General features: G+C 50.3%; 1 protein-coding gene across 4 annotated transcripts in view; it reads right to left on the reverse strand.

The window, feature by feature from the left end:
- The window catches only part of C2H1orf94 (chromosome 2 C1orf94 homolog), a 36,844-nt gene extending 15,062 nt beyond the window's left edge, over nt 1-21,782 (reverse strand). The window contains exons 1-4 of one of the 4 annotated variants that reach the window (XM_023633879.2): nt 20,546-21,675; nt 3,809-4,497; nt 2,129-2,254; nt 641-901 (exon numbers count right to left, since the gene is read on the reverse strand). In XM_023633879.2, coding sequence (XP_023489647.2) covers nt 641-901; nt 2,129-2,254; nt 3,809-4,497; nt 20,546-20,874 — 1,405 coding nt within the window. In that variant the 5' untranslated portion in view covers nt 20,875-21,675. Of the gene's footprint in view, nt 1-640; nt 902-2,128; nt 2,255-3,808; nt 4,498-20,545 lie in introns of all 4 variants that reach the window. The other 3 variants (XM_070260472.1, XM_001499537.7, XM_070260473.1) reach the window with 3 other exon arrangements.
- Nucleotides 21,783-25,220: the final 3,438 nt, after the last annotated feature.

Here is a 25,220-nt window from a genome sequence, read left to right on the forward strand (position 1 = left end):
TGGTTGTATTTATATTGGAATAATTTTTTAAAACGTATTTTAAAATATTATATATTGCAGTATGGTATGACCCCAAACTAGTCTAATGAGTAAGATTTGGTTGAGCTGTTTCAAGATGTGAATCCTAGTTTCTCTCTCTACAATATGTTCTATAGGCTTATAGAGTCAGAGATGGGCCTCAGTTTCCCCTTACTGGCATTTTTTTTGGGGGGGGAAAGGAGGTTTGACGAAAGCAGTTATAGGAAGGCAAGGGAGAGAGAGCAGAGACATGAATAGTCCCAGCGTAGAAAAAATCTGAAGCACAGATTTTTATTTGGCTTGGGCGACTGGAGGGGTTGTGATGTACACTGAGTTAGGGCTGCATTCAGATTGACCACCAGGAATAACAATGCCCGTGTGGTCCCTGAAAACCAGCTGCATTTCTCTAGCAACTGTGTTCCCAATAAGAGGCACGAGGAGAATGGATTTCCCCCATTTTATGGGGGGAAAACTTTTATGGGTTTAAAAACTGACACCCAGAGAAAGACAGTGACCTGTCCATGGATGAGACAGTCATTTGATGGCAGAGCCATTCCCAGGGCCCCTGAGGGTTTCTGAAATCCTTTCGTCTACAGACTCCTTCCGGGCAGGGTCAGCTTACGTTTCAGCTTCAGCCCATCCACGTCCACTTTGCTGCGAAGCCTCAGCTGCCGGCTTGGGTTCTTGGTGGCCCCAAGGAACTCATAGAGCAGGTTCTTCTTGGCCGGCCATGCAGGTTTCTTGACGGGCAGGGCTATGGATGTGGAGCTCACCGGGTCACTGCAACCCTCCTCACCACAGCTGTCCTTCTGGCTCTGGGGCCACTGACTGAGAAAGAGGCTCTCTTGACCCTTGCTTGGTTCCTTGGCACCAGAGTTACGTTCTACAGAAAGAGGGAAACTGAGTCAATGGTTTTGGAGGGCCAACTGTTAGATGCGAGAACACTGTCTTGTGATCTAAGTGATGGGTCCTCCATAGGACATACCTGATGCTCAGGCCACTCTAGGGTCCCTCTCCCAGCCCAATCCAACCCCAGTCTCCTTCGTGAAGCCTCCACTGCCCACTGCCCATCCTGGTCTTCCCCTCTCACACTCACATGCATGCATGCATCCATCCAGTCTTATCTTCCTTCCTTCATTCCTTCCTTCCTCCCTCCCTCTTTTCCTTCCTTCCCACATTTCCCCTTCCTCTCTCCCTCCTTTTTTCCTCTCTTCCTTCCTTCCAACCCTCCATAGAGCCAGGCTCAGGATACAAAGCTGACTTGGACACAGTTCTTGCCCTCAGGGAACACTTGGTTTCCAGGGGGAGACACACATCCCCACAGAACACGCGGTCTGAGCCTCGGTCTGCTCCCTCATCACGAACTCTATTCCTGCTTCATTGCTCACAGGCGATACAGCTCACTTGTCAGCGCCAGGCCCTGACCTGAGTGCTGGGGACACTGCAATGAGTCAGAGCCAGACTTGGCCCTGCAGGAGCTCACCACAAGGAGGAAGAGAGAGACAAACCCAGAAATAGCTCTGGGACAAGGCAGATGGGAACCGTAAGGTGACAGAGACACAGTGGGAGAAGAGGGGGGCTGAGACAGCCTCCATCTGAGAGGGTCAGAGGGCTTCCAGGAGGAAGTGCACCCTCAGCGAGGCCTTCCATCCAGGGGTACGGTTTGGGGGAGGAGGCCTGGCAGGCACAGCTGACTGTGGGCAAAGGCATCAGAGAGACAGAGTGAGTCACTGGATGTAGTCGGTGCCAGGCTCAGGAATCTCTCCAAATAGACCCAGCGTTCCCAATATGAAGATGCTGTCCGGACCATCGTGGGACCCTCCACAGCTATGGTTTTCACCTGTATTTCCTTTTTAGCAATGGAGCTCTTCCTTCAAACAAAATTAAGTATTGTGGGGAGGAATTATATACATATGTGTGTGTGTGTTTTTAAGGCATTGCTTCCTTGAAGCAGGGAAGAGGGCCTTGCCCTCCCAGCATCCTTCACTCATTCCCAGCCTGGAGGTCATGGTCTCCATAGAGCTGGGATGGAAAATGGTGCTGGACACATAGCAGGCACCGTGGAACATTCTGGTAGGAGCCAGATCAGAGGATCTGTGCCCCGTGTTACCTGTTGGGAGTGGATCTGATCCCACCAGCTCTTGCCTCCCCAGCTCAGGGGACCTGTGGCTGTGTCTGGACAGGACTGGACCTGTCCTCCTGGAACCATCCCAGCAAAGGGAATAACTGCTCCAGCCTGAACCAATTTAGGAGAAAATGACATTTTTAGCAAAATATGTCCCTAGAGTCTCTTCCAAGAGTTTCTCTGGTTGCCGCGTTTAGCCCCCGGCCAGTGCACTGAAGGAACAGTACCCACTAATAATAGCCTTTCCCCAGAGCCCACGCACCTGCATCTCTCCCACACCTCCGGTTGCCTTAAAGATGCTTGCCACTCAGTGACCTCAGAGCTCCCTCTTCCAAATTCTGTGTACACAGCACACACAAAATCCTGCCTGTCGTTCCTTTGACTCACTCACACATACACGACTACACACACAAGATGGTCAGACACTCAGACACACTCACGCATGCATTTTCTTTAACAAATGCACTCACACCTGCAATGCTCCCTTTGGCTTCCCTTTGCCCACACGCTTGTCCACACAGACACACACAAACGGTGGGGAGGGTGGGTGCGACAAGACTGCCTCCAACCAAGCAGCCCCTCTCCAGAGAGCTAGCCAGGCACCCTTCCTGGAGGAGGAGGTGGGAGGAAAGTCCCCTCTCTCCAGAGAGGGCTTAGTCCTCTCATGTATACAGTCCTTCGCCTCCAAAGAGCCCTTGGGCTCCTAGAGGCCTGCCTAAGACCCAGAGTGCAGCTTGCCGTCCACAGCTCTGGTTCCTTGGCCTTCCTACAAAGCTCCAGAGCACAGAATATTCTCGAGGATGACCCCGTTCCTATCTTCTTAGGGGGATGGATTTGGGGCCTCCAGATACAGGCATTTCTCAGTTGTCCATCTGTGCTTACAGCCTGGGGGGCATTTGTCTTTCAGTTGACGGGAGGATGATCTACATTCGTAGGGACCGCTGACTGTAGGCAAATGTCATTGCCATCAGTCTGCCTTCTTGGAACCATCAGTCTGAGTGGCTGGATCGGAAGAGGCATAAAATGCCGAATCTGGGAGTGGGTGGGGGAAAAGTGGGAGCTGGCTGGATTTCCCGGGAAAGATGTGGACTCCTCAATTAGGGGATGGAAATGCACTTTTCTGAGGTTTTGGAGTCCCAGGGAACAAATCCCAGGGCCAACAGTCTGAACTGCACCTGGAGGGTTTACATGTTCAGCCCCCTGTCCCAGAGAGAGGACCAGGCCTCAGGGTCAGAACGGGCGCCTCCATCGGAAGCCAGATGACCCCAGGGGCCAATCAAATTTCTATCCTATCCAGCAAAAAGTCCAAGTCCAGGGTGAAGCTGGACTCAGCTAGGGTAAATGCTTCCTTCAATGTACTCTGGTTATCTGGTGGATTCAAAAAACGAGCCAGTTATCAAATGTGCCTGTCTATCTGCTCAAAGCATTGGGATGAGGACTGCCGTATTTGCTTATACAAGCTGTGCCCCATACATGGGCATCCAGCAGAGGAGCCCTGTGGGCACTAAGAACACCCTGCACCTGGGGGCTGCACCCACCAGGGAGGCCACCTCGTCCTACCCTGCACAAAGATGCTGCCTGTGCCCGCGGCAGCCCTTGTGGCTTTCTGATAAGTTTCTCCTCCCTGCAGGCCCACTTGCTATCCCTTCCCCCAGTCCCACTCACCTATCAGGAGGTGCCCCTCCACGGAGGGGTCAGCCTCGGGCTTGGAGCAGATCTTGGCAAACACTGGGAGCTGCCTCTTCTGAGCAGGGAGCTCTGGGAGCTTGTCGGGGGGTGCAGGAGGAGGCGAGGGTGGCAGCAGCAGGAATGGGCCCAGCCCTGTGGGCTCCTTGGGTCCAGGGCCACTGAACATGCTGTTCTGCAGGAAGTCCTTGATGACCTTGGTCTCCTCCAGCACCATCTTGTTGTCGGGGGTCTTGGACGTTTCGGTGGACTTCAGTGGGAACTGGGCCAGGAGCTTGCTGATCTCTGAGTTGGAGGCACCCAGACTGTGACCTCTGTCTTCTGTCCCCTTGGCACTCTTGACCTTGGCTGCACGCAGGATGCCCGTGACCGTAGACATGGCAGAATCGCAGTCCTGCCGGCTGCCGATCACGGACACGGCCACCTTCGGCTCCAGAAGCTCATCATTAGCAATGACGGAGGCTCCTGGGCACTCACTGCTGCCTGTCACCAGAGGAGGCACGAGAAGGCAGGGAGCCGGCTGTCGAGGGCCCTTGGGAGAGCTGCCAGGTGCCTCCAGCTCCCCCGAGTTGTCTGCGACCAGGATGAGGGGCTCTTTGGTCAGGCTCAGGAACTCCTGCTCCACCAACAGGGAGAGCTCGTCTTTGCCACTGCTGAACTCCAGAGCTCTGTAAGCAGGTCAGAAAGACAGACGGCTTTAATGCCAGCTCCCTAGGCGTGGCTCTGCAGGAAGGCCCCAGGGAAAGGGGGTGGAGAAACATGTTTCCAGGTAAGAGAAATCTATTGCTTTCTCAAGACAGAGAATGAACCAGGAGTGGACTCTCAAGAGGTTTCTATGCCACGCCAGTGGGCACTGTACCAAGAGCACAGTTCTAGGAATGAGGACCCCTGGGTCCTCTCCCGATGCTACGTCTGGCTGAGTGAGCTGAGCCTTAATTTCAATCCATTCCTCCCTATCCAGTAGTGCCCAGGATCTGAAACAACAGAAGACCAGCAGCAAACGGGTCGGGAGTAAGCCAACAGCTGTGAGCATGGGGTCCAGGCGGCTGAGGTTGAGCCCTGGGAAGCCCCCAGACTCACTGCAAATGGAAGAGCGAGAGAAGGGATTGCGGAGGGGACAGCAGGAGCTCATGTCTTGGCTCCGTCACTTCCCAGCTCTGTGACCCTGGGCCTGTTGCTCAGCATCTCGGTACCCCTGTCTCCTCATCTGGTTAACAGGAACATCACAGATGTGCAAAACGCTTCACATAGTGTCTGGTACAGAGTAAGGATGACACAAGTGTCAGCTAGTATGTCTACCCCCGTGTCAGCCTGGCTGGGCCCCTGGATCCTGGATTCCACACTGTGGCCCTGTGGATACCCATGCCTACCCTGGCTGGCATAGTCATCTGACCAGATCATAACCTCTGGACTGAGCCCCACTTCCTGGGAGCAGCAGCAGTTGGTTGGTCCCTGCATCAATTTGCAAACATCTCCTTGCATCTAAACACTGGCCTCTCTCTGCACCTCCCCTTCTGGACCCTTGATGGCCAGCGCCAGCCTGATGGGCCCGTGGACTCTATGCTCCTGGTTGCTGGCTCTTTCCAGATGTGGGAGGGGATGGTAATCCTGCTGGCCTAGCTTGCCTTACCAGTATCCTTGGCAAGTGAGTATCTTTCTCCCTGGCACTCCAGAAAGACCATGGCTACACAGCTATAGAAACTTCTGCTACTTCTACTCAATGGGCTCCTGTGAAGCTCAGATGAGGAGGTCTACACAGAGCATTCTGGAAACTGCTCAGTGCTCTGCCCCAGGAGAAGGTGATGAAGATGATGAAGAAGAGTCAGAGGAAAAAATTAAAGCACCCCACAAGCAGAGATTTGCCGTTGGGGCAGCCTGGTACACGCTCCTGTTCCGACAAGCCACTCCGATGGCCCAGTGGGTCTGGCAAACAGTGACTAGGGAATGCTCCCAGCAAGGACATGCCTTCCTGGTGATGCTTTTTGTCTATGAGCACGTGCACACTCACATGTGCACACGGAGAAACATGCACACACACACATACGTGTTTGATGCACACACAAGTGCAGATGCATAATGATGCACAGGTCACCACACAGAACCAGGGAACAGTCAGTCCCTTTGACAACCAATCAGAATAGGCAGAGGCTACAGTCCCGGAGGCTTCCTGCTGTGCTGGGCGTTAACCCCTTAGTTGCTGGGTCCTGATGAGGCCCAGGAGGTCCTGGAAAGGGAGCTGGGTGGCCAGGGCCCTTGGGGAGCATGGGGAAGAGCTGAGGATATGGGAGCGTGTCATTATCCTAACAACAGAGACAGCTGTGCCTCCTGAACGCCAGCCCCACATGTAGCCTTGCAGGCTCGGAAGCAGGAAAAAGCAGACTCCAGCCAAACGGACCTGGGTCAGAATCGGGCACCACTGCTTATTTCACATCCAACTCTGGAACCTCAGGGACCTCCCTTTTAACATAGCTATGACCCTAACAGCACCCACTCTGTGGGTGGTGTGAGAACTTGCGGAGGTAAGCTGTGGGTGAGCTCCCCATGATGCCCGCATGCAGGAAGCGCTCAGCACGCGCTGGCTGTGAGCATCAGCTCCAGTGCAAGGCTGCAAGGACCAGCAAGCCTGCATGTGAGGCGAGGCCAGCTTCTACTCTCGCTTTCCTCTTCCATCCCTTCTGTCTCTTCTCTCCTTCTTCCCTGCCCTTTCTTCTGTTCACTTCCTTACCTCCTTCCCATGTCTACACTTAGTCTATAAATAGGCCCCACTCTCACCACTGTGCCCGTGGGAACAACCAGAATAAAGAGGCTGCCAATCCATGGTCCCAAGCCGTAGGTCCCTCTTCACCATCCTCCTCAAAGGGAACGGGTGAGTCTCGAGTCACAGAAACCAGACATGTGAAGGACCAATTTTTACATCTCCTCCTCCCAAAAAAACTCGCAAAGTAAGCTATAGACCAAGAGATTTTCTGAATTAGAAAGACTTACTACAATTATGTTAATTCTTAAAACTTGTGATAATGGTATTGTGGTTATACTTAAACAACAAAAAAAGAGTCCTTATCTCTTGGAGATACATATTAAAGTATTTACAGATAACTTTATGTCTGGGATTTGCTTTCAACTTAATCCCGCAGCAGGAGGGAGAAGTGGGGGGTAATATGTTGATCATCGCTAAAAGCTGGCTGATGGTACATGAGGCCATCACACGCGATTCGCTGTACTTTCATGTTTGGTTTCTGTTTCTGCTATTTTCTTTTTAATAAAAATGTTACACAATACATGCATACACGAAAGTCTCACCACTGAATCCTTTAAAGTACCGGTCCCAAGGAGAAGTCAAAGCAGCTTCTAAAAGACCCACAGGGCCCTGGAGGGTTTGGTACCGCAAAAGGCCCCACAGGTGGTCCCTTCTCAGCACCTGAGAGGGTGCTCCCACCCCTCCCCCAGCCCGGAGCCAGGCGGAAGCTGAGGAAGAACCCCTGTTCATGCTCCCTGGTCACTCTCCTCTGGACACATCGCAGGGTCAATGGGCCTCTTAGGAAGCTGGCGTTCCCAGAAGGACCCACTCTGGCGGTGGGTTCTCCACGTGCCCTTGAAAAGCTGCCCAGAGCATCCTGGTTTCCCTGGAACAGCCCCTACAAACTCCTGTTTCCCTTGCATCTGCCGTGAATCCACTATAGGCCAGACAGGAAGCCAGGCATCCACACATATGCTCATGTTTAACCCTCTCCACACCCCTGGGCAGTAGACAGTATCATTCCTACTTTACAGATGGGAAAAGCGAGCCTGAAAGAGGCTAAGGACCTTGTCACCAAGAAAGTGGAGAGGCTGGCGTGGGGGTGCGGTGCGGATGGGTCGGGCTGCCTTTACCACATCCCCCCTCAGCCCCCCACTTCCTTTCCAGGGAAAGTTACCCAGCGAGGTCCCCCTGCTCCGTGGCTGGGCTGTGCTTCCCAATCTGAATACAAGCGGGGATATTGCTGAGCTCATCTCATCACTCCGGCCTGCGGAGGATCATCACGATGAATCCGGAGCCTGTCATCCATGGCATTAGTTGTCCCTGACAGCTGCGTGCCAGCTGCATGTCTGATGAGCATGTCTTCTGGGTCTCCCGCCAATTTATTGATAAAAATGTTAAACTCGAGAGTCCAGGCCTGAGCCTTGGGGACACTGTCAGAGACCCTCCCCCCAGCCTGACAGTAATCCTGGATCAACACTTTGGGAGAATAAAGCAATCCAGCCACTATAGTCCCATCTCCACTTCTCTAAGACAGCCTCTCTCAAACACCTGGTGCAGCCAAGATGCAGCTCACAGTTACAAGTCCCTGATCCAGGGTCTCCCTACCTGTCCCCTCCACTCCCAAGAAAGCAAGATTCATTTGTTGTTATTTGTTCTAGAAAACTGCACACCTGCAGAGCCAGGACAGTCTTAGAACTCAGATCAAACCATCCTCCCACTAACACTCTCTTGGCGGATTCTCATTTACACACAGGCTAAAATCCAAACTCCTTTCTGACCCCCAAGGCAGCACACGAAGTGGCCCCATGGCCCCCTCCTGCTTTGACCCCCCATCTTCCAGCCACTCTGACCTTATAAATATTCTTTGACAAGCCAAGTTCATTCCAGCCCCAGGACCTTTGCACTTCCTATGGAAGGATAGATCAGCCCTTGACTGGCTCCTTCTCATTCAGGCCTCAGGTCATCTTTCATACTTTCAAACTAGCCTTTCCTGCCCATTTTTAAATGTCCTTCCCCCTGAACCTCTCACCTCCAGCCTTACTAGGCACTCTCTGCTCCATCAGCTGTTCATTTTCTTCCTAGTACTGATCACCATCACAGCATCTTATTATGTCTTTACTCCTTACAACAGCATATCTTCCCTGAGGGCAAGGATGGTATCTTGCTCACCACAGAGCCCTCAGGGCCCAGAGCAGTGCTTGGCACATAACTCCATCTCAGTAAGCATTTGTTGAATAAATGAACGAACCAGCTCAGGACATTGTCCTTACTCTTGTCCATTTCCTGGAGCTTTTGAATTCAAGAGCTCTGTTGCCAAAGATTTCCCCATTCCTTGTACTGGTTACAACCTTTCTGGCTTTGATTCCATTTTCCAGCCTCCCATCTCAAGTCCCACCTCTGGCCTGGCATCCCTGTGGGTGATCAGATGACGTTAACCACCCTGCTTGACCCGATCCTAAGAACCGCCAACCTCTGCAAGGCAGTCCCCTGGCAGATCCCACACAGAACCCGCCCAACTCTTAGCAAACACTTTGGGGCTCACAGAAAGATTTTCCATTCTCCCCACAACTTCGTTGGGTTCAATGTCAAGCCTGTCCGCCTGCATTTCCTGGAATCTATCCTTTTGTCTCTCTTCCTAAGAAGCTATGCCGATGCTGGCACCTCTCCCGTGCTATTTGCTTTCTCCTTTGAGTTGGTAAAAACCATAAAATCTGCCACAGACTCTATCACGGTGAATCACTCGGGGAGGTTAATCCAGCTCCCGGGCTCTGACAAAGGAAGCAAGTCAGAATTGGTGCCCAGCACCTCTGCTTTGCCCACCTCCAGCAACGATAGGTGTCTGATGGCGGGTCTGTACACGGCGCTGAGCGTTATCTCTGCATTTGCAGTGTACAGAGCCGTATAAAAATAAAGGCTACTGCCTTGTTGGCACCCCTTCTCAGAATAATGACTAAGCAAGCATGCTGTGAGCTCCCCGACAGCAGTTCTGTGTACATGATAACACGGAGCAAAGATGAAAACTGCTATTCATCTGAGCCAAACAACAGAAAAATGCAAGCAGAAAATTGTTAGTCCTGGAAGAGGACACCAAAACAAATATTTTCTTCCCACTATGGCATTTCAGATCAACGACAAACATGGTACCCGGGCCCGGCGCCGAGGCAACGTGACTGATGGAAGAGTGAGCAAGGGCTAGAGGTTCTGCGCAGACCTGGGCCTGGATGGCAGTCGATCCGCAGACTGACCTCAGGCCTGTGGCAGACACTGACTTCTCGACACGTCTGCGTGGCTGGAGCAGCAGAGCGCAGTGCCTAGAAGCTCAGTCCTCAGAAAGTGGCAGAAACTGGATTCAAATCCCCAGGGCTTAATGGAGGCCAGATCTTAAGCAAGCTGTGTACTATGCCTAAGTCCTAGGTCACAAAGAAGAAGGATGAGCACTTATGGAGTGCTAACCAACCAGCCAGGCGCTGTGCTAAGCACTTTCTGTGCAAAGCTCTCATTTTAATCCTCGCCGCAGCCCCAGTGAAGTGGGATGGAAGACGCATTACTGTCATGGCCCTTTGGTGGTTTCTGCCCCTCTGGATTCAGTAATAAGCAGAGACCCAGAAAGTCCTTGGGCATTAGGGCACAACCTCTCATTTCTCTTGGGACTCAGCAACCTCCACGTGAACGAGCCCAGGAAAACCTGCTGGAGGATGACACATCCCAGGAGGAAAACCCCAAGGCCTTTGGCCAACAGTTGGCCAGGCTCAGCTGACTGCAGGTGTGTGGATGAGCACAAGCCATGTTCAGTCAAGCCCAGCTCCCACCAGAAGGACTGCCCTGCTGAACCCTGCCCAGATTGCTCAACCATCGAAAGGAGAGCTAAGTAAACCCTTGTTGTTTTGAGCCACTAAGCTTTGGGGTGGTTTGTTATATATCAAAAGCTAACTGACACAGAAAGATACAATGATCCCAGTTTTAAAAATGAAGAAGGCTGGGAACAGAGAAGTTAAGTAATTTTCCCCAAGTCACAGAATTAAGAAAGGACAGAGGGGGTGAACTGAGGTGATCTTGTTCACTGCTCTCTTAGGTGCTAGGCTATACTGCTTTGAAAACCAAAGTGAAAAGCTGCGTGTGAGAATACGAGGGGGGTAGGTCCCTGAACTAGGAAAGCAAGAAAGGCATCTTTGAGAAAGTGTCATTTAAGCGAGGCCTAAAAGATAATAAGCATTTAGCCTGGCAAAGAATGCAAAGAAGAACTTTCCAGACACAGGTGGACGGCATGTGCAAGGGTCATGAGGTGGGGAAGAGCTTGGTGCATTGGTAAGACTGATGACCAAGTGGGTGGGGCTCATTAATGGGTGGGGCTTGCATGAGGTTAGGTTAGACATAGAGGCAGGAGTCAGAACCCAAGAGAGTAAGTGTTGGAGCAGCACTGGATCCCAAGTCCACGTGGCTCCAAGCCTTTACTCCCAGCCACTGCCCTGCTCTCCCCCAAAACAGTAGAAGCAGGAGAAAGGGCAGGGGCTGTGCCGTCGGGAGATGTGTCTTCAAACCCCAGCTCTGTCCTGTCTGATGGGGTGACCTTTCTCAATTCCCTTCCCTTCTCTGAGCCTCAGTGGCAGGAGGGCCAGAGGCCAGGGAGCCAGCCAGGAACTAGGAGGGTGAGGCAGCAAAAGGCAGTTGAGAGAAGTTGCAGATTCAGTTGCCATCCCAGGGCCTGTACACCTGTGTCCCAAAGGTTCCTGGAAACCCACGGAGCTCTGCTGGGACCTCTCTGGTGGGGGCAGGGGGTGGGCAGAGGGCCTTCATAAAGCTCTGGCCTCCCCCCCCCCCCACCTGCCTCTCCAGGCTGCGTGAGGATTAAGTGAGATGATGGATGTGAAAGCACTTGGTAAACTGTAACAGGCGCTATGCAAATGTTAGCAGCTCAGGCTGAGAGACCGCATGGTGTGGGCGCAGAGCCAGGGGCAGGCGTGGAGCCCCGCTGACCCTTCACAGCCCAGGACCGGGCTGGCTGGGGTAGAAAGTCAAGGAAGTCGGGGCCGAAACCTCGGTTTCGTCATCTGCACTGGGGATGGTGATACCCCCGGGGTTAAAGGAGGTAACACTGAAATCTCTCAGCCACCCGACTGTCACACCTGGACGTCGTGTTCGTCTCTTGTCTCAGCAAAGGCCTTTACGTAAGGTCAAGTTCATTTTTTACAATGTCCCTCTCACACACTTGGAACTCCATACAGGTCAGCCTCCTTCCTTCCATGCTTTTCTTTGAAACACCTCCTTCTCAAAGCGGTGCCCCTTTTAAGCCTGAGGTCCCACCATCTTTGACCCCCAAAGTATCAGAGAACTTTCTATGTATATGCACAGAAGCCACCAGCAGTGCTCGTTTCAAATGCAGCTTCCTGGGCACTCCTGGGGACATGGCAGTTCCCTTGGTCGGGAAGGGGCCCCGGTACCTGCATTCTGAGCAGGTAGCCCTGCTCCACCCTCTGCCCCCACTCCCCCCACGGCTCAGATGCAAGAGAGGCACTTGGAGACTCCCAGGCAGGTGCGAATTCGCCTCCGGACACTTTCCAGGTCCTCCCTACCTGTTCCTCAGCACAGGTGGGACAGCCTTAGAGGATAGATGGGCACTGTGGAGGTGAGACACCGCCCCCCCCACCCCGTTCCCCCCGCATCCCCTTCAGGGAAAAGAGATGCAGAGTAAACAGGAAGCAGGCCAGAGTTGGGAAGGGTTGGGGGATGAGGGATTCAGTGAGCTGGGGAATGAGACAGGAAATACTGGGGAATAAATACAGCAATAAAGGCGCTTCGGCTGGGAGCTACAGAGTGATTCTTATTGTTCAAATTATCTTTAAAACTTTTCATTTAAATCTGTTTAATAAGAGCAGGCTTACCCTAAGGAAGAGGTATTTTTTTAGTGTGACTTGGGAACTGGATGGGAAAGAACGTTGCAACAAAGATATTAAAAAGAGGATTAAAGCAAACCACTGGTGGCCCATCTCTGCAGGCTCCTGCAACCCGCGTGCGACACCACTCCCGAAATCATAAAATTAAATTAAAAAGGGGGACATGGGATGTGGGACGTTAATCATGATTCATCTTCCCTTCACCTCTCATGGCTCCCAGTGCTAAGCAGACATGGGAGGGCTATTCTGAAGGGCTCCTGGTGTCTGGGAAAGAGCTCCAGCCTTGAAGCCCCACTGGGTTCCCATCCCTGCTCCGCCTCTTCCAAGCTGGGTGACTCTGAGTAAGTTGCCTAACGTCTCTGAGCCTCGGCTTCCTCAGCTGTAAGATGCGAGTAATATTGACTGTCTACTGGGAAGGGCTGCTAAGACAACGAGATAAACAGAAAATTAAAATATAGAGCCTGGCGTATATTAGGTGCTCAAGAAAATATTAGTTCCCTTCTCTAACGCTTAAGGCAGGAGGAAAAAAACCCTGCAATGTCTTGGCTTGATATTCTGTCCCTATGTCACTCAATGCTTCCTCTGATGATTGTGACCCATTGCTTGGCTCCTGGCCACCTCTGGCCTCACCTCCTTGCAGTGACATTTTTATGGTTCATCCATCATTCACTTCCTCATTCATTCATACACACTGCAGAGCCACCGGGTGCCAGGAACTCGGCTGGGCACTGGGGAGACAGAGATGAGTAAGACATAGCCCTTGCCCTTAAGGAGCCATGGTCAAGTGGGGGAGGAGGGATTGTTGCCACAAGGAATTGTACAGCCCATGCCAGGTGACTGCCTCATCAGAAAGCTCACGCCAGAAGTGCACCGAAGGATCCAACTGGGACGTTGTGTCCTCCTTTCCGGCCGAGTACACACAAGAGCTGGGTCTAAACCAACTCTTCCATCCCATCACCTTCATGGAAAGATCCCTACCTCTGGTCCTCAGAGCTGGGGAAGCGTTTGTCTCTCCTAATGAGCTCTCTTGTTTTCCTTTATTAGATAATATGAGCTATAGAAACCAACTGTTATGTTCCCACTTTTTGTCCTAGGCTGCCAAAAATCTCAAAGCAAAATGCTGGCCTCAGTTGAGTAGCTCCCTTTAGCTTAGGTTTTCTGGTCTATAAGCCTCCCCATACCATTGCTGATTACTTCACCCTTGTTATTTCATCCTTGATAATGACAATAACCATGGTGATGATGACGAACCCGGAGTCCTTGTCTTGTGCCAGGTGCTGTGTGACTTTGCATACATTCTTTCATTAACCTCCAACGTAATCCTTGAAGGTGGTCACTATCATCTTTTCCATTTTCCAGAAGGGGAAAATGGGGCACAGAAAGTGGTTACAGCTAGGAAGCGTGTTGGGATTCAGATCCACTTGTTTCGTTGTTATCTGAGCCACCTTTAAACTCTTAGGAAAGCGAGGAGATATAATGGTTCATTAAAATTAAAAAGAAGAACATGGAAGAGGGAGGAAGAAAAAGTGTTGAATGGGATGAGCAGTGAAAAATTTCAAGGATGACAGACTTATCTAGGTCTTTGCAGACGGGTAGGATTTCAACAGGCAAAGATATGGAAGAAAGGCATTGCTGGTAGTGTCATAACCTGAGCAAGGGCAAGGAGATGTGCACCTGCTGGAGAAGAGCAGCAAGATGTACATCTAGAGATGTAGGCAGGGCCAACCACAGAGCCCCTGGAAGACAAGGTCAGGGGGTTCAGAAGACATTGGTAGAGCCAAGGAACATGCCTAAGTGACATTGTTGATATGCTTCAGGAAGATGAAACTGGTGAAAGTTGAAGGACATCCAGGAAGGAGAGGAACCAGACGCAGAGAAATGAGATGTTCTGAAAATGGTAGAAGCGAGACTAGCAAGAAGGCAAGGAGCCAAAGACCATCATGAAGGTGATTGACAGGATGCATGAGGAGACCAGAGGAGGGAAGGGTCCAGGGGCCTTGAATTTCTGTCTGCTAACACCATTTTGTTCACAAATTCACTTGAGAACCAGGATTGGGGATGCATTGCTGTCAAGGTGCTTGGGGTCATAGCAGCAGCTGAGACCCAGCTCTGGGAAGCTTATGGGACGGAGACACTTTAGTGTCCAGGAGAAAAGGATTCCAACCTGGGGCCCATGGGGTCTCTGACATTCACAAAATGTCGAAGGATGTAAGGATGCGTTTCAGGGTGTACGGCAGCTTTGCTCGGATTCTCAGAGATGTCTGACCCCTCAAAGGGGAGAAAATGCTAGCCTAGAGCATTAGACCCCTGAGGTCTTCAGAGCTGGCTTCTGCTCTAGGACATCAGTCTAGGCTTCCACCTATAAGTCTTGTCTTTATCACTCCCGTCACCAGTTTTCAAGCTGTTTTAAAAAAAATAATAAAAGTGGGGGTATATTCCAAACAACTTTTCCAGAAAAGTAGGATTCATCCACTTGTTTAAATAATAGTAGCACAAAGGACTGGTTGTTGGAAGAGCGGTTCAAACAACCCAATAGGGCCTTGGGTTCCCAGTCCCAGTGGCTCCACCAGCATGGAGGACTGGCCAGTGGGTGCAAATAGTGGAGATTTACTAAAGCAAGTGGAAAACAGCCCTCTTCCTTCTCCAGACAGATACCCTGGAAGGCTGCAAATCAGGAAATCATTTCTGGTTTTCAAATGCTTAAATGGATTTCCTTTCTTTTTGCAGACTTATCTTCCTACTTGTGTCTGGCTTGGGATGATGCCCGCCAATGGCTTTTGCATCTGCAAGCCAAGTTCTGACGTATGGAGATGGGAAGGTGGGAAGGTTCTTGGGTGCTGCCCGAGGACCTGGAAGCACCCTGAGAAGCTGACCACATCCAGCAAGCTCCAGGCCACCTTTCCGCTCTCATCCACTCCCATGAGGGCCATGCCATCCCCTGGAAAATTCTCATCCTTCCCTGCACCTGCAGGACTCTTTCTATAAGCTGTTCCTTCTCTCTTCTCAAGACCCAACTCAAGAGACACCACCATGGGGTCCCTCGCAGGGACAATCAATCCTGCCATCCTCTGCTCCCAGGGAGCTGTATCCCTGTCTTTCATGACACTCAAGCGTGGGGGGTCTCATCTCTTGACCTTCCAGCTTGCTTCTCCCAGCCTCCTCCAGGAAATCTTCCTGAGCCCCAAGCCCAGGTCATGTGTTGCCTCAGTGTGCTCCCACGGCACTGGGACTTCTTCATTAGAACATTTATCATAATACATTGTGATCTGCCTTTCTCAAGACACTGAAGGTCCATGAAGAAGGTCAATGACTGTCCCCATCTTTTACACTATTGTATCATTTTCACACTTTGTCTGGCATGCAATAGGTGCACAATAAACATTTGTTGAACGTCATTGCTGTCCATCGTATCTGTGTCCATCTCACCCACTAGACTGGGAGCTCTTTGAGGGAAGGCCTTCTGTCCTACCTATGTCTGTATCCCTGGGACCCAGCACAGGGCCTGGCACCACACCAGGAAGGCAACTGTGCGTGTTTGTTGAGTGAACCCACAAATGAAAGACTGAACAAATGCCACTTCTCAGTCAGGGGAACAGAGTCAATAGCAAATCCAAAGTCTCCATTCTGAGGCTTTGAAGTTTTAGCTACAAGGGGAAAGAACAAATAACTAATCCTAGACTATGAATCAGTAAGTAGCTTGCCACAATTCTCTAATCCCAAATTTAAGACTAATTAAAAGATAACTGAACAAGATTCTGGAGTTTAATTGATGCTAGACAGAACTATTGATTTCTCCCTAAGAGCCCATTTCCCCCGTTTCTTCTCCACCTCGGTAAATGGCACCACCATCCAACCAATGGCTCAAGCCAGGATCCTGGAGTCAGCCTTGATGTCTCTGTTTGTGTGCTCCATGTCCTCAGAGGTCTGTTGGCTCCTCTCAAAATATACAACGCATCCCCCACTTTTTCCATCTCCTCTGCCACCACACTGAGCTGGCCACTACCACCGTCGTGCCTCACGTGGACACTGCAGCACCTGCCCGGAGGCTCCCAACTTCTCTCACACACCTACGCACACACAGCAGTGTGAGAGATCCTTAAGAACTACTGAACGTGATCACATTGCATCTCCTTCCTAAAACCTCCACAGGTGTCCCAGTCCACGGAGAATCAAATCTGACTCCCCACAGTGATCTTCCAGGCCTTCTAGCCTCTGATACCACCTTGTCACAAGTCCCATCGCTCACTGCACCCCAGCCACGCATCCCCCCTCCAAGCCCATTCCCCCCACAGCATCTTGTCAGTTGCTCTCCCTCTGCCTGGACCTCCTTCCCCTGGGTCATCACCTGACTGGCTCCTTCTTGATATCCAGGTCACAACTCAAATGCCCTCCTGTTCTCAGAGAGACCTTCTCTGATCACCCCTCTAAAGACACCCCTCCTTGGACTCTAGCTTTGACTTCCAGCAGAGCACTCGTAGCTTTCTGAAGTTATCTGGTTTATTTTTGTGAACTTATTACTGGTTTCCTCCAACTAGAATACCAGTTCTTTTCACATTCTGAAGCTTTCATAGTCTTTTAGTTACTTGTTTTTCTGTTTCTCTCCTCCACTAGAACAGAAGTTCTAGGAAGACGAGGGCTTATCTGGTTCATAGCTCTAACTCTTAGCATGGTGCAGGCACATAGTAGATGCTTAATAAATATTTGTTGACTGATGAATTGGATGAATGAATGAACGACCTCAAAGTATGTCCATAGAGTGAAGTCAGCTTGGGGAGAAAAATGAATGTGGTGTTGATTCTCCATTACCATGAATACAGAACATAAACAAGGAGGATCCAATATACTCAAGTTGGATCATACCTGGATTTCTGTACTTGGTTCTGGTTGTTGCACTGCCACAGGGCCCAGCAGTGTGGGCAGGAAACTGACCAAGCTTGTACCTGAGGGGAAACTTAGAAAACCAGAGGTATTCAGCTTGTAGAAACAAGAAATCCGAGAAGGAATATTGTTGCCATCTTTTAATATCTAAAGGGCTATTGAGAGAAAGAAGGGATAGATTCGGTTTGGAGCCCTAAGGGCAGAGTCCAGATTAATGGGTATTTGTTTGATAGAGATTTCAGTACAGGAAGAAAATGGTCTTTTGACAGTCGGGGTCCAAAGCAAGGCAAGGGGCCACCTTAGGAAGCGGTGAGTTCCCCATCTAAAAGAGTGTGCAAGTGGCTAACCACTTGGCAAGAACGTTGAGGAAGGGATTCAAGCAGCAGAAGATGGCCTCCAAGATCCCTTTCAAACTTGAGATGTCTAGGTCTCTATCATATCTAGGGACAGAGTTAAGAAAAATTTCTAGCTGACAAGAATTCTAGAACTTACTTATCTAGCCACCCTGATAGCAGCAAACATCACCAAAACCAGGTCCACAGATTAAACAGTGGAAAAGCTAGCTGAGAGGTGTCTTGTGGGCCTGAAGGCATCCCAGAAATATAGTGGACAGCTCCCTGGATTTGAAATCTGTTATCCACGTGTGATCATTCAGAACACGGGACCGTCAAATATTTTGACTATCCAAAAAGATGCCTCAGTTTCTAGGGGAAGATAGCCAACACTATTGCATAGTGGCTAAGATGGTTTTGCTTTCTGAAACCCCACCACTTCCTAACTGTAGGATTTCAGGCAAATAAATTAACCCCTCCAAACCTGTAAAAAAACCAAAAAAGTTAAACCACCATCTGTAAAAAGGATTTAATTTAAAAATGGGGGAGGGAGGTATTGAAACGAGAATGGCACAAACTTGGTAACTAACGAAACTCAGTGACAGACACATAGACATGGACCGTACTATTCTATTTTATGCATTTGAATTTGCATAATAAAAAGTAGAAAGAGGAGGAGTTTAAAATAGTAGCTAACTCATGTAATAATTGTAGGGCTTAAAGAAATCATCATCATCAATATTACAAGGAATTTCTACAAATCCTAGTTATTACCAGGAATGTTTAAATATCCCATTTAATCATCCCAATAACCCTGTGAAATGCCTAGTAATCATCTCCATTTGGCAGATGAGGAAACTAAAGCTCGCAGAAATTAAACCCGCAGCTGGCGCGGGGCTGAAATGCGATCTGAAACCAGAGTTATCTGACTCCACCATCGCAGCTGCCTTTATTTCAAGAATAGCTCATTGTGTTCTCCTTGGTTGATATCTACACGATTATGATATTGTTTATTCAACTAAGTCAGTGGTTTCCCAGCTCTTTTCTCAGTAGCAAAACCCTTTTTTCAGACGCAGCCTTTATCAGAACTCCAGTAAGTAAAACCCATAAAAGTCAAACAGCTCGGGCTGAACTGGGGATCTGAGCCCAGCGATCCAGCCACTTGACTCCAGGGTGGCCCCTGAAGCACCCTAGGGTCTATGAGCATAGTGTGAAACCCCCAGACTGAAGCCACAACAACAAAAACCCCTGAACTCTGAGAATTACATTTAAGGGCTGCCTCATTTGTATAATGCAGCTTTCTGTTTCCTGTCTCCCTTTTTCCCATCACATTTGATCCTCATTATCAGCTCTGAGGTGGACAAGGCAGGGCATATAATCCTCAATTTGTAGATGAAAAAATCAAGGCCAAATGGAGTTAAGCAACTGGCCAAAGGTGTGCCAGTTCACTTTTCAGCCAAGCGCAGACTGGAAATAGAGTCTGTCTCCATTAACTCAGTGTGACCTGGCAGAGAGGGTGCCATCTACTGGAAATTGCCGCTGACCCTTGGTCCACAAAGTGGACAATCAGCTCCTTGGTCATTGGGAGCTGAGCACAGCCCCACGGGCCCCCTGCCAAGGCCCTGTCCCAGAGAAGATGGCAATGGGCAGGGGAGAGAGGCTCAGTGCTACTGGAGGCTGGACAGTGGGATTATGGCTGCAGACAGACCACTCCCATCTCAGCCAGGTCATGCTGAGCCACAGGGCAAGGGGGGCAATTAACCGCCAGAGTGGCTTCCACCTTCATCTGCAGCAAGTAAGTGAGCCTGAAAAGGGACAGCAGGAGTACAGACCTGGGTGGCAGTTACCCTCTGCCTGTCTTCATGGCTCTCGTGTAGAACTCTCTGGAACCAGATGCAGCTGATAATTGCCTGAATGGTTCCCCCACTCCAGAGCATCTCCAAACTGAGTTGGAGCATGTGTGAGAACAGGCAACACTTAATTATCACTTATTCTTTAATTACCACTTAATTATTAACACTTAATCCATCTGTAAAATGGGGACACTAATACCTGCCTCACAGGACTCCAGGAGGATTAGTTAATGTTTGCAGCCTACTTTGAAGATGCAAAGCATTGAACAAGCGCTCAACAGTGGCATTAATAACCACAGTGGATTTACTGCTTTTCCTAATGAGGTCCCTCCTTCCTCTCTTTGTGAATATCCATCTCCAACAATATCTGTTCAAGTTTGCCCCGGCGGAGAAACACTTAGCTCTGTGTTTCCCAGACACAGGATTTCCCAACCAGAAAACGGGCTATTTACAGCCATCTTCCCGCACGTTAATTTTCTATTATGTCCTCTGAATATGTCAGTGCCTTCCCAGTAAATATTTTGATGTGTGCTCTTGTAGCAGTTTCTGTGGAGGCTGAATGGGACAGCTGCTCCCTGTATTAGGGAATTCCAGATGTGGTTTAAAACCACCAGACTCATCTGCGCCAATGCCTAGGCTTCAGAGGTAGGAGGGGGGCTGGATCTTCTAGTTGCCTCGTGGGAAAGCCGGGAACATCTAACCCTCAGCCCCGACTAGGGCAGTTTTTCAAGGTCCTCAGATCCACATCTGAGTTGCCTATGCCTTTAGGACGAGAAGCATCCCCTTAGTGGGCTGGCGAAGAGGCAGCAGAAACACAGCTGGTCCGGCTCTTCACCCAGGTAACTTCAGGACCCCAGTTAACTTTCCTATAAAGATTGGACAAAGGACCATAGGGGTGGAGGAAAAGCATACAGCCTCTAGGGTTTAACCAGACTAAACAGTGAGCCAGAACATGACCCCAGAAGGCGAGACCTCATCTCCTCTCTCCTCCCTCGATGCCAACCAAACAGGGGGACACTCACTCTTCTTGGAAGCTGAGCCCACTGTCTCCTGGAGTCCCAGCCACGGTGGCAGAGAGCTGCTCCTTTGAGGTCCTGGGCTGCAAGGCCTCCGGCAGGCCCTGAACTCTCTTCCAGATTTCATGGCAAGTCTTGTCTAGGCTGTCTTGGGGTGTATCCTGGTGGATCCAGATGTATCTGGGGAATGGGCCCAGGGCGGAGGGGCGCTTGGCCACCAGGGCCGACGATGAAGGGAGCCCATTTCCACTGGCCATCCTCCTCCTCTCTTTCTGGAAGCCCCTTTGTCCACCCAGGGCTCGAAGACAGGGGGACCATCCACCATCAGCCCTCATTCACCAGAGAGGGAGACGAAGATGGGGCAGAAGCCGGGTGCTCCAGCAAGGTGACGATGTCCAGAGGCCTTGGATTTGTGTGTGAGTGGTGGATGGAGGGCAGTTTTCCTTTGGGGAGGGGAGCTTATTTCGATTTGCTTTTATTTGCTCTTTCCTGACTTTTGCCCCCCTCCCCTTCTCCCTTAGAAGAAAATATTTAAAAGTCAACAAAAACCAGTAGCTTAGTAACCGTGGAATCCCCCTGAGCTCAGGAACCAGGCGCCTGGACGGGCAGAATGACATCTGGGAACAGCTGGAGGGGGAGGGCTGGCTCCCTCCACGGTCCCTGGCACTCCCCCGTTGCGACACGCCCGCGGCGCCTGGGGCTCAGCCCATTCTCGCCCGCTAAGCCTCGCGGAGGACCGGGCGAGCACCTGGCACAGTGCTAGGCACGGTGGGGGCCGGGGCCCTCCATTAGATTCTCACTCGGCCTTCCCAGGGGACCCCCGCGCACTCCGAGGGCCAACGGTCCCCGCCCCGGCCCGCCGGCCTCCTGGCCGCCCGGATCCCCCTCCCGGGCCCTGTCCAGCGCCGCTCGGCCGACCAGGCAGGAAGGCCGCCGAGCGAGCGCGTCGGCTCTGGACCCAGCGCCGTCTGGGACCGGCCTGGGAAGGGTCCCTATGCCTTAAAAGGGCGCTGTCTCCGCGGGGCGGGCCGGGCAGGGCGGCTGGGGCCGATTTGCGTGCCGGTGGCTCCCACACCCTTCCCGTCCAGCGTTGGAATTCCTTCTGTGGGTTTCAACTGCAACGGCTCGGGGCGCGGGGCGCCCCAGGTTCGGTGTCCCAGGCCCTGATGACCTGGGGTGGGGGTGGGGAGCCGGAGGACCCCAGAGCTCTTTCCCCTGTTAGAAGCCGTGGGCATCGCGCCCCGCCTCGCCCCACGGCCACTCCGCACAAACCTCAGCCCTGCCCCTCGATCGCCTGGTTTTACCCCTAACTGCCGTTTTCACCAGGTGCTTACCGTGTGCCAAGCGCTGGGCTTTCTGTGTGGTCATACTCAATCCTAACAAGCTGAGGAAGTTAGTACCATTGTTTATTATCGTTCTTCATTTAAGGAAACCGAGTTTCAAAGTCCTAAAGGGGTGCGCCCAAGGTCCACTAGGAAGGGGGAGCTGGGATTCAAACCCACGTCCCCACGGCAGATCCCGCTCTCAGCCGCTGAGATAGGCCGTTCCCTCCTGCGCAGCGTTCAGCGGGTCCCCGGGGGTGGGCGGCTGGCGGTGGGAGTGGGGATCGAGGGCCGACGTGCAGAGAGAAGGGCTAAGATACCTGTTTGCTGCCCGGTGGGCTCCTCCTCTCGCTGGAAGGGCTCCGTTAAACTCGGACCTGACCTGCCGCCTGCCCAGGACTCTCTGGCCACAGGAGTCAGTGGTCATTCCTCCGCTGTTTCCCCAGAAATGGAAGAGCAAGAGGACGGGAGAGAAGAACGGACGCCGATAGACGAAATGCCAGTCTATAGAGGAAGGGTTGAATACTGACACTGCCACTTGTGAGCTGTGTGACCCCGACGACTTTCTTAACTTCTCCATCCTCCTTCGCTCATTCATTCGCCGAGCATTGACTGAGCCATCCAATGGGCCAGGTGAGTTCCTGGGCACTGAGGAAGCAGGAAGGTGAACCAAACTCCCTCTGCTCTCCTGGAGCCTGTATTCTAGGGAGGGAGCTATATCACAGACCAGCAAAGCAGGAAAATAGGCAATAATTTCAGATGAAATAAGGGCTCTGATGGAAACTAACCAACCTAGTAAGGCAGTGGGGAGCGGGCAGTAGGAGCTTTAGAAGGCCCTCCAGGCTGGCCTCTTTGAGGAGGTAACATTAGAGATGAAAGAGGATGAGACGGAACCCTATTCTGTAAAATAGTGCTACTAAATTATTATGAAGATCAAATTTCTGGCACATAGTAGGCACTCAGTAAATACGTGTTGGGTGAATTAACGGTATACTGTATGTGAAGTGTCTCGTATACAGTAGGTGCCCAATACACAACCTTGCTCTTTATAAAGGACCTGAGCCCCTAGAAATGTTGACTCTAAATTTTGAAGTCTGAGCTTCACTCCCCTTTGATTTTCATTATAAAATTGAAGATGTGTTCCTTTGGGGAAAATTCCGAGGACTTAGACTGAATAAAATTATAGTTAAGAATGTAGAAAACCTTTTAAGGTAGTGTATTTAAAGGAAAAGTGATCATTTCTGATGAAATATTAATAGTTCTGAAAATGTCACTCAGTGTTTGTGCTGCTTGGCATTTGGTTGGCTAACACCTGTGCTTAGAGCAGCCCCTGCACTGCCCAGGCCACGGGATTCTGGAAAGTTAGCCAGTTCACTCACTCCTTCATTTTCTCTCCCCTTCAGCAGGAGACCAGGTGACAGGGTCTAAATTAGAAGGGATTGCAAAAAAATAAAATACAGCAGGAATAGGGAACAAAGATAAGGTTATATAGATAGGAATAATGTTCTTGGAGCATACAGCTGAGGTTTAGAGTTGAGCTTCTAGAAGATTCTGCAAGAAACTTAAGTGAAATCCTTAGAAACATTATAAAGCTATGTCAATATCGTAACTGCCAGCCACATGTGGCTATTTTAATTTTAATTGTGTTTTAATGTAAATTAAATTAAAATGTCAGTTCTTTAGTTACATTAACCACATTTCAAGCGCCACATGTGGCTTGTGGCTACCATTTTGGACAGCACAGAGAACATTCACATTGTTGCAAAACACACAGACTCCAGAGCCAGACTACCTGGGTTCAAATTCTGAGTTCATGTTTTCAGGTTATGCAGGTAAGGCAAGGTACTCTGTACCTTGGTGTATCACTTTGCTAGGGCTGACACTTCGTAGGGGCTTAAACAATAGAAATTCATTTCCTCACACTTCTGGAGGCTGGGAGCCCAAGATCAAGTTGTCAGCTCCTTCTGAGGCCTCTCTCATAGGTTTATAGATGGTTGTCTTCTCCCTGCAACTTCATATGGTCTTCCTCCTATGCCTGTCTGTATTCTAATCTCCTCTTCTTATAGGGACACTAGTCATATTGGATTAGGACCCATCCTACTAAAGACCTCATTTTACCTTAACCACACTTTAAAGGTCCTATCTCCAAATATAGTCCCATTCTGAGGTACTGGGGGTTAGCGCTTCAATGTGTGAATTTGGAGGGACACCATCCAGCTCATAACACTTGGTCTCTTCATCTGTAATATGGGATGGTAATAAAGAACATCTGCTTTGTAGAATTATTGTAGGTGTTCTATTACTAAGTAGTTACTTAACACATGGAAAGTCCCTACAACAACAGCCGGCACATAAGAGACACATGAAAATGCTGTATATTAGTTTCCTCGGTGATTACTTTGAAATGTGTGCCACAGGAGTTTCTAAATAGCAGCTTTTGAGCTATGTGTAGGGAGGGAGAACTTTAGCTGTGCTAGGGAAATTGCTCTGTGATCGAGGAATGAACTCAAATCATCAAGTAAGCCTTTCTAGGCGTTGTTCATTTTTGAGCACCTACCATGGGCTAAGATTGTGCAAGGCTCAGGGCTGGGAGATGAATAAGACCTCGAGCTTAGACGTTGTCACAAGCTAGTGAAGGGAGCAAAGCATTCCATAAATGCCTGTGACATAGTGGGTGTGGGAAAAACTGAGCTTGTTCCAGTCTCCATACAACATGTAGTTATATTCCTCCTGCACATGTGTACCCGGGTGCCTGGCCCTGTCCAAGGTGCTGAAGACAGAACAGTGAGGAAGACAGGTTTGTCCCGTGTCTTTTTCAGAGGTGGAAGTGAAGCATTTAACAGTAATGGACACCTTTTCATCTATGAATTGTTTTTAGCTTGTACAAATTCTTCAACTACCCCTTAATTCCTCTGTTACCCTTGGCATGTTGTTTAACATCTTTATGCCTCAGTTTGCTCATCTGTGAAACAGAGATAATAAAATGCTGACCTCATAGAGTTGTTTTGTGACAACAGAGATAATGCATGCTACAGTGCTTAGAGTAGTTAGTGTGGCACATGTTACGTACTCAATGAATATTAGCTACCATTATTTAGGATTCTGGGATTCTTGTTTTTCTGTTTGGAACCAAGAAAACCTCAGGAGGAGGCAATTCTCCCTACCTGTTCACCAGCCCAAACGTCTATTCACCTGGCTTCCATCAATGACGCAAACATGGATAGATTGGAGAATTCAGAAAGGTGGGCACAGCCTGTGTTCTTTCAAGATCTTCATAGACCCTAAGCCAGTTTACTCTTGCAGGTCCTATCCTTCACCTAACGTATTTCAAACAACCCACCTCTCACCATAAATATAAC

The sequence above is a fragment of the Equus caballus genome, chromosome 2, assembly GCF_041296265.1.
Source record: "Equus caballus isolate H_3958 breed thoroughbred chromosome 2, TB-T2T, whole genome shotgun sequence".
Lineage (NCBI taxonomy): Eukaryota > Metazoa > Chordata > Mammalia > Perissodactyla > Equidae > Equus > Equus caballus.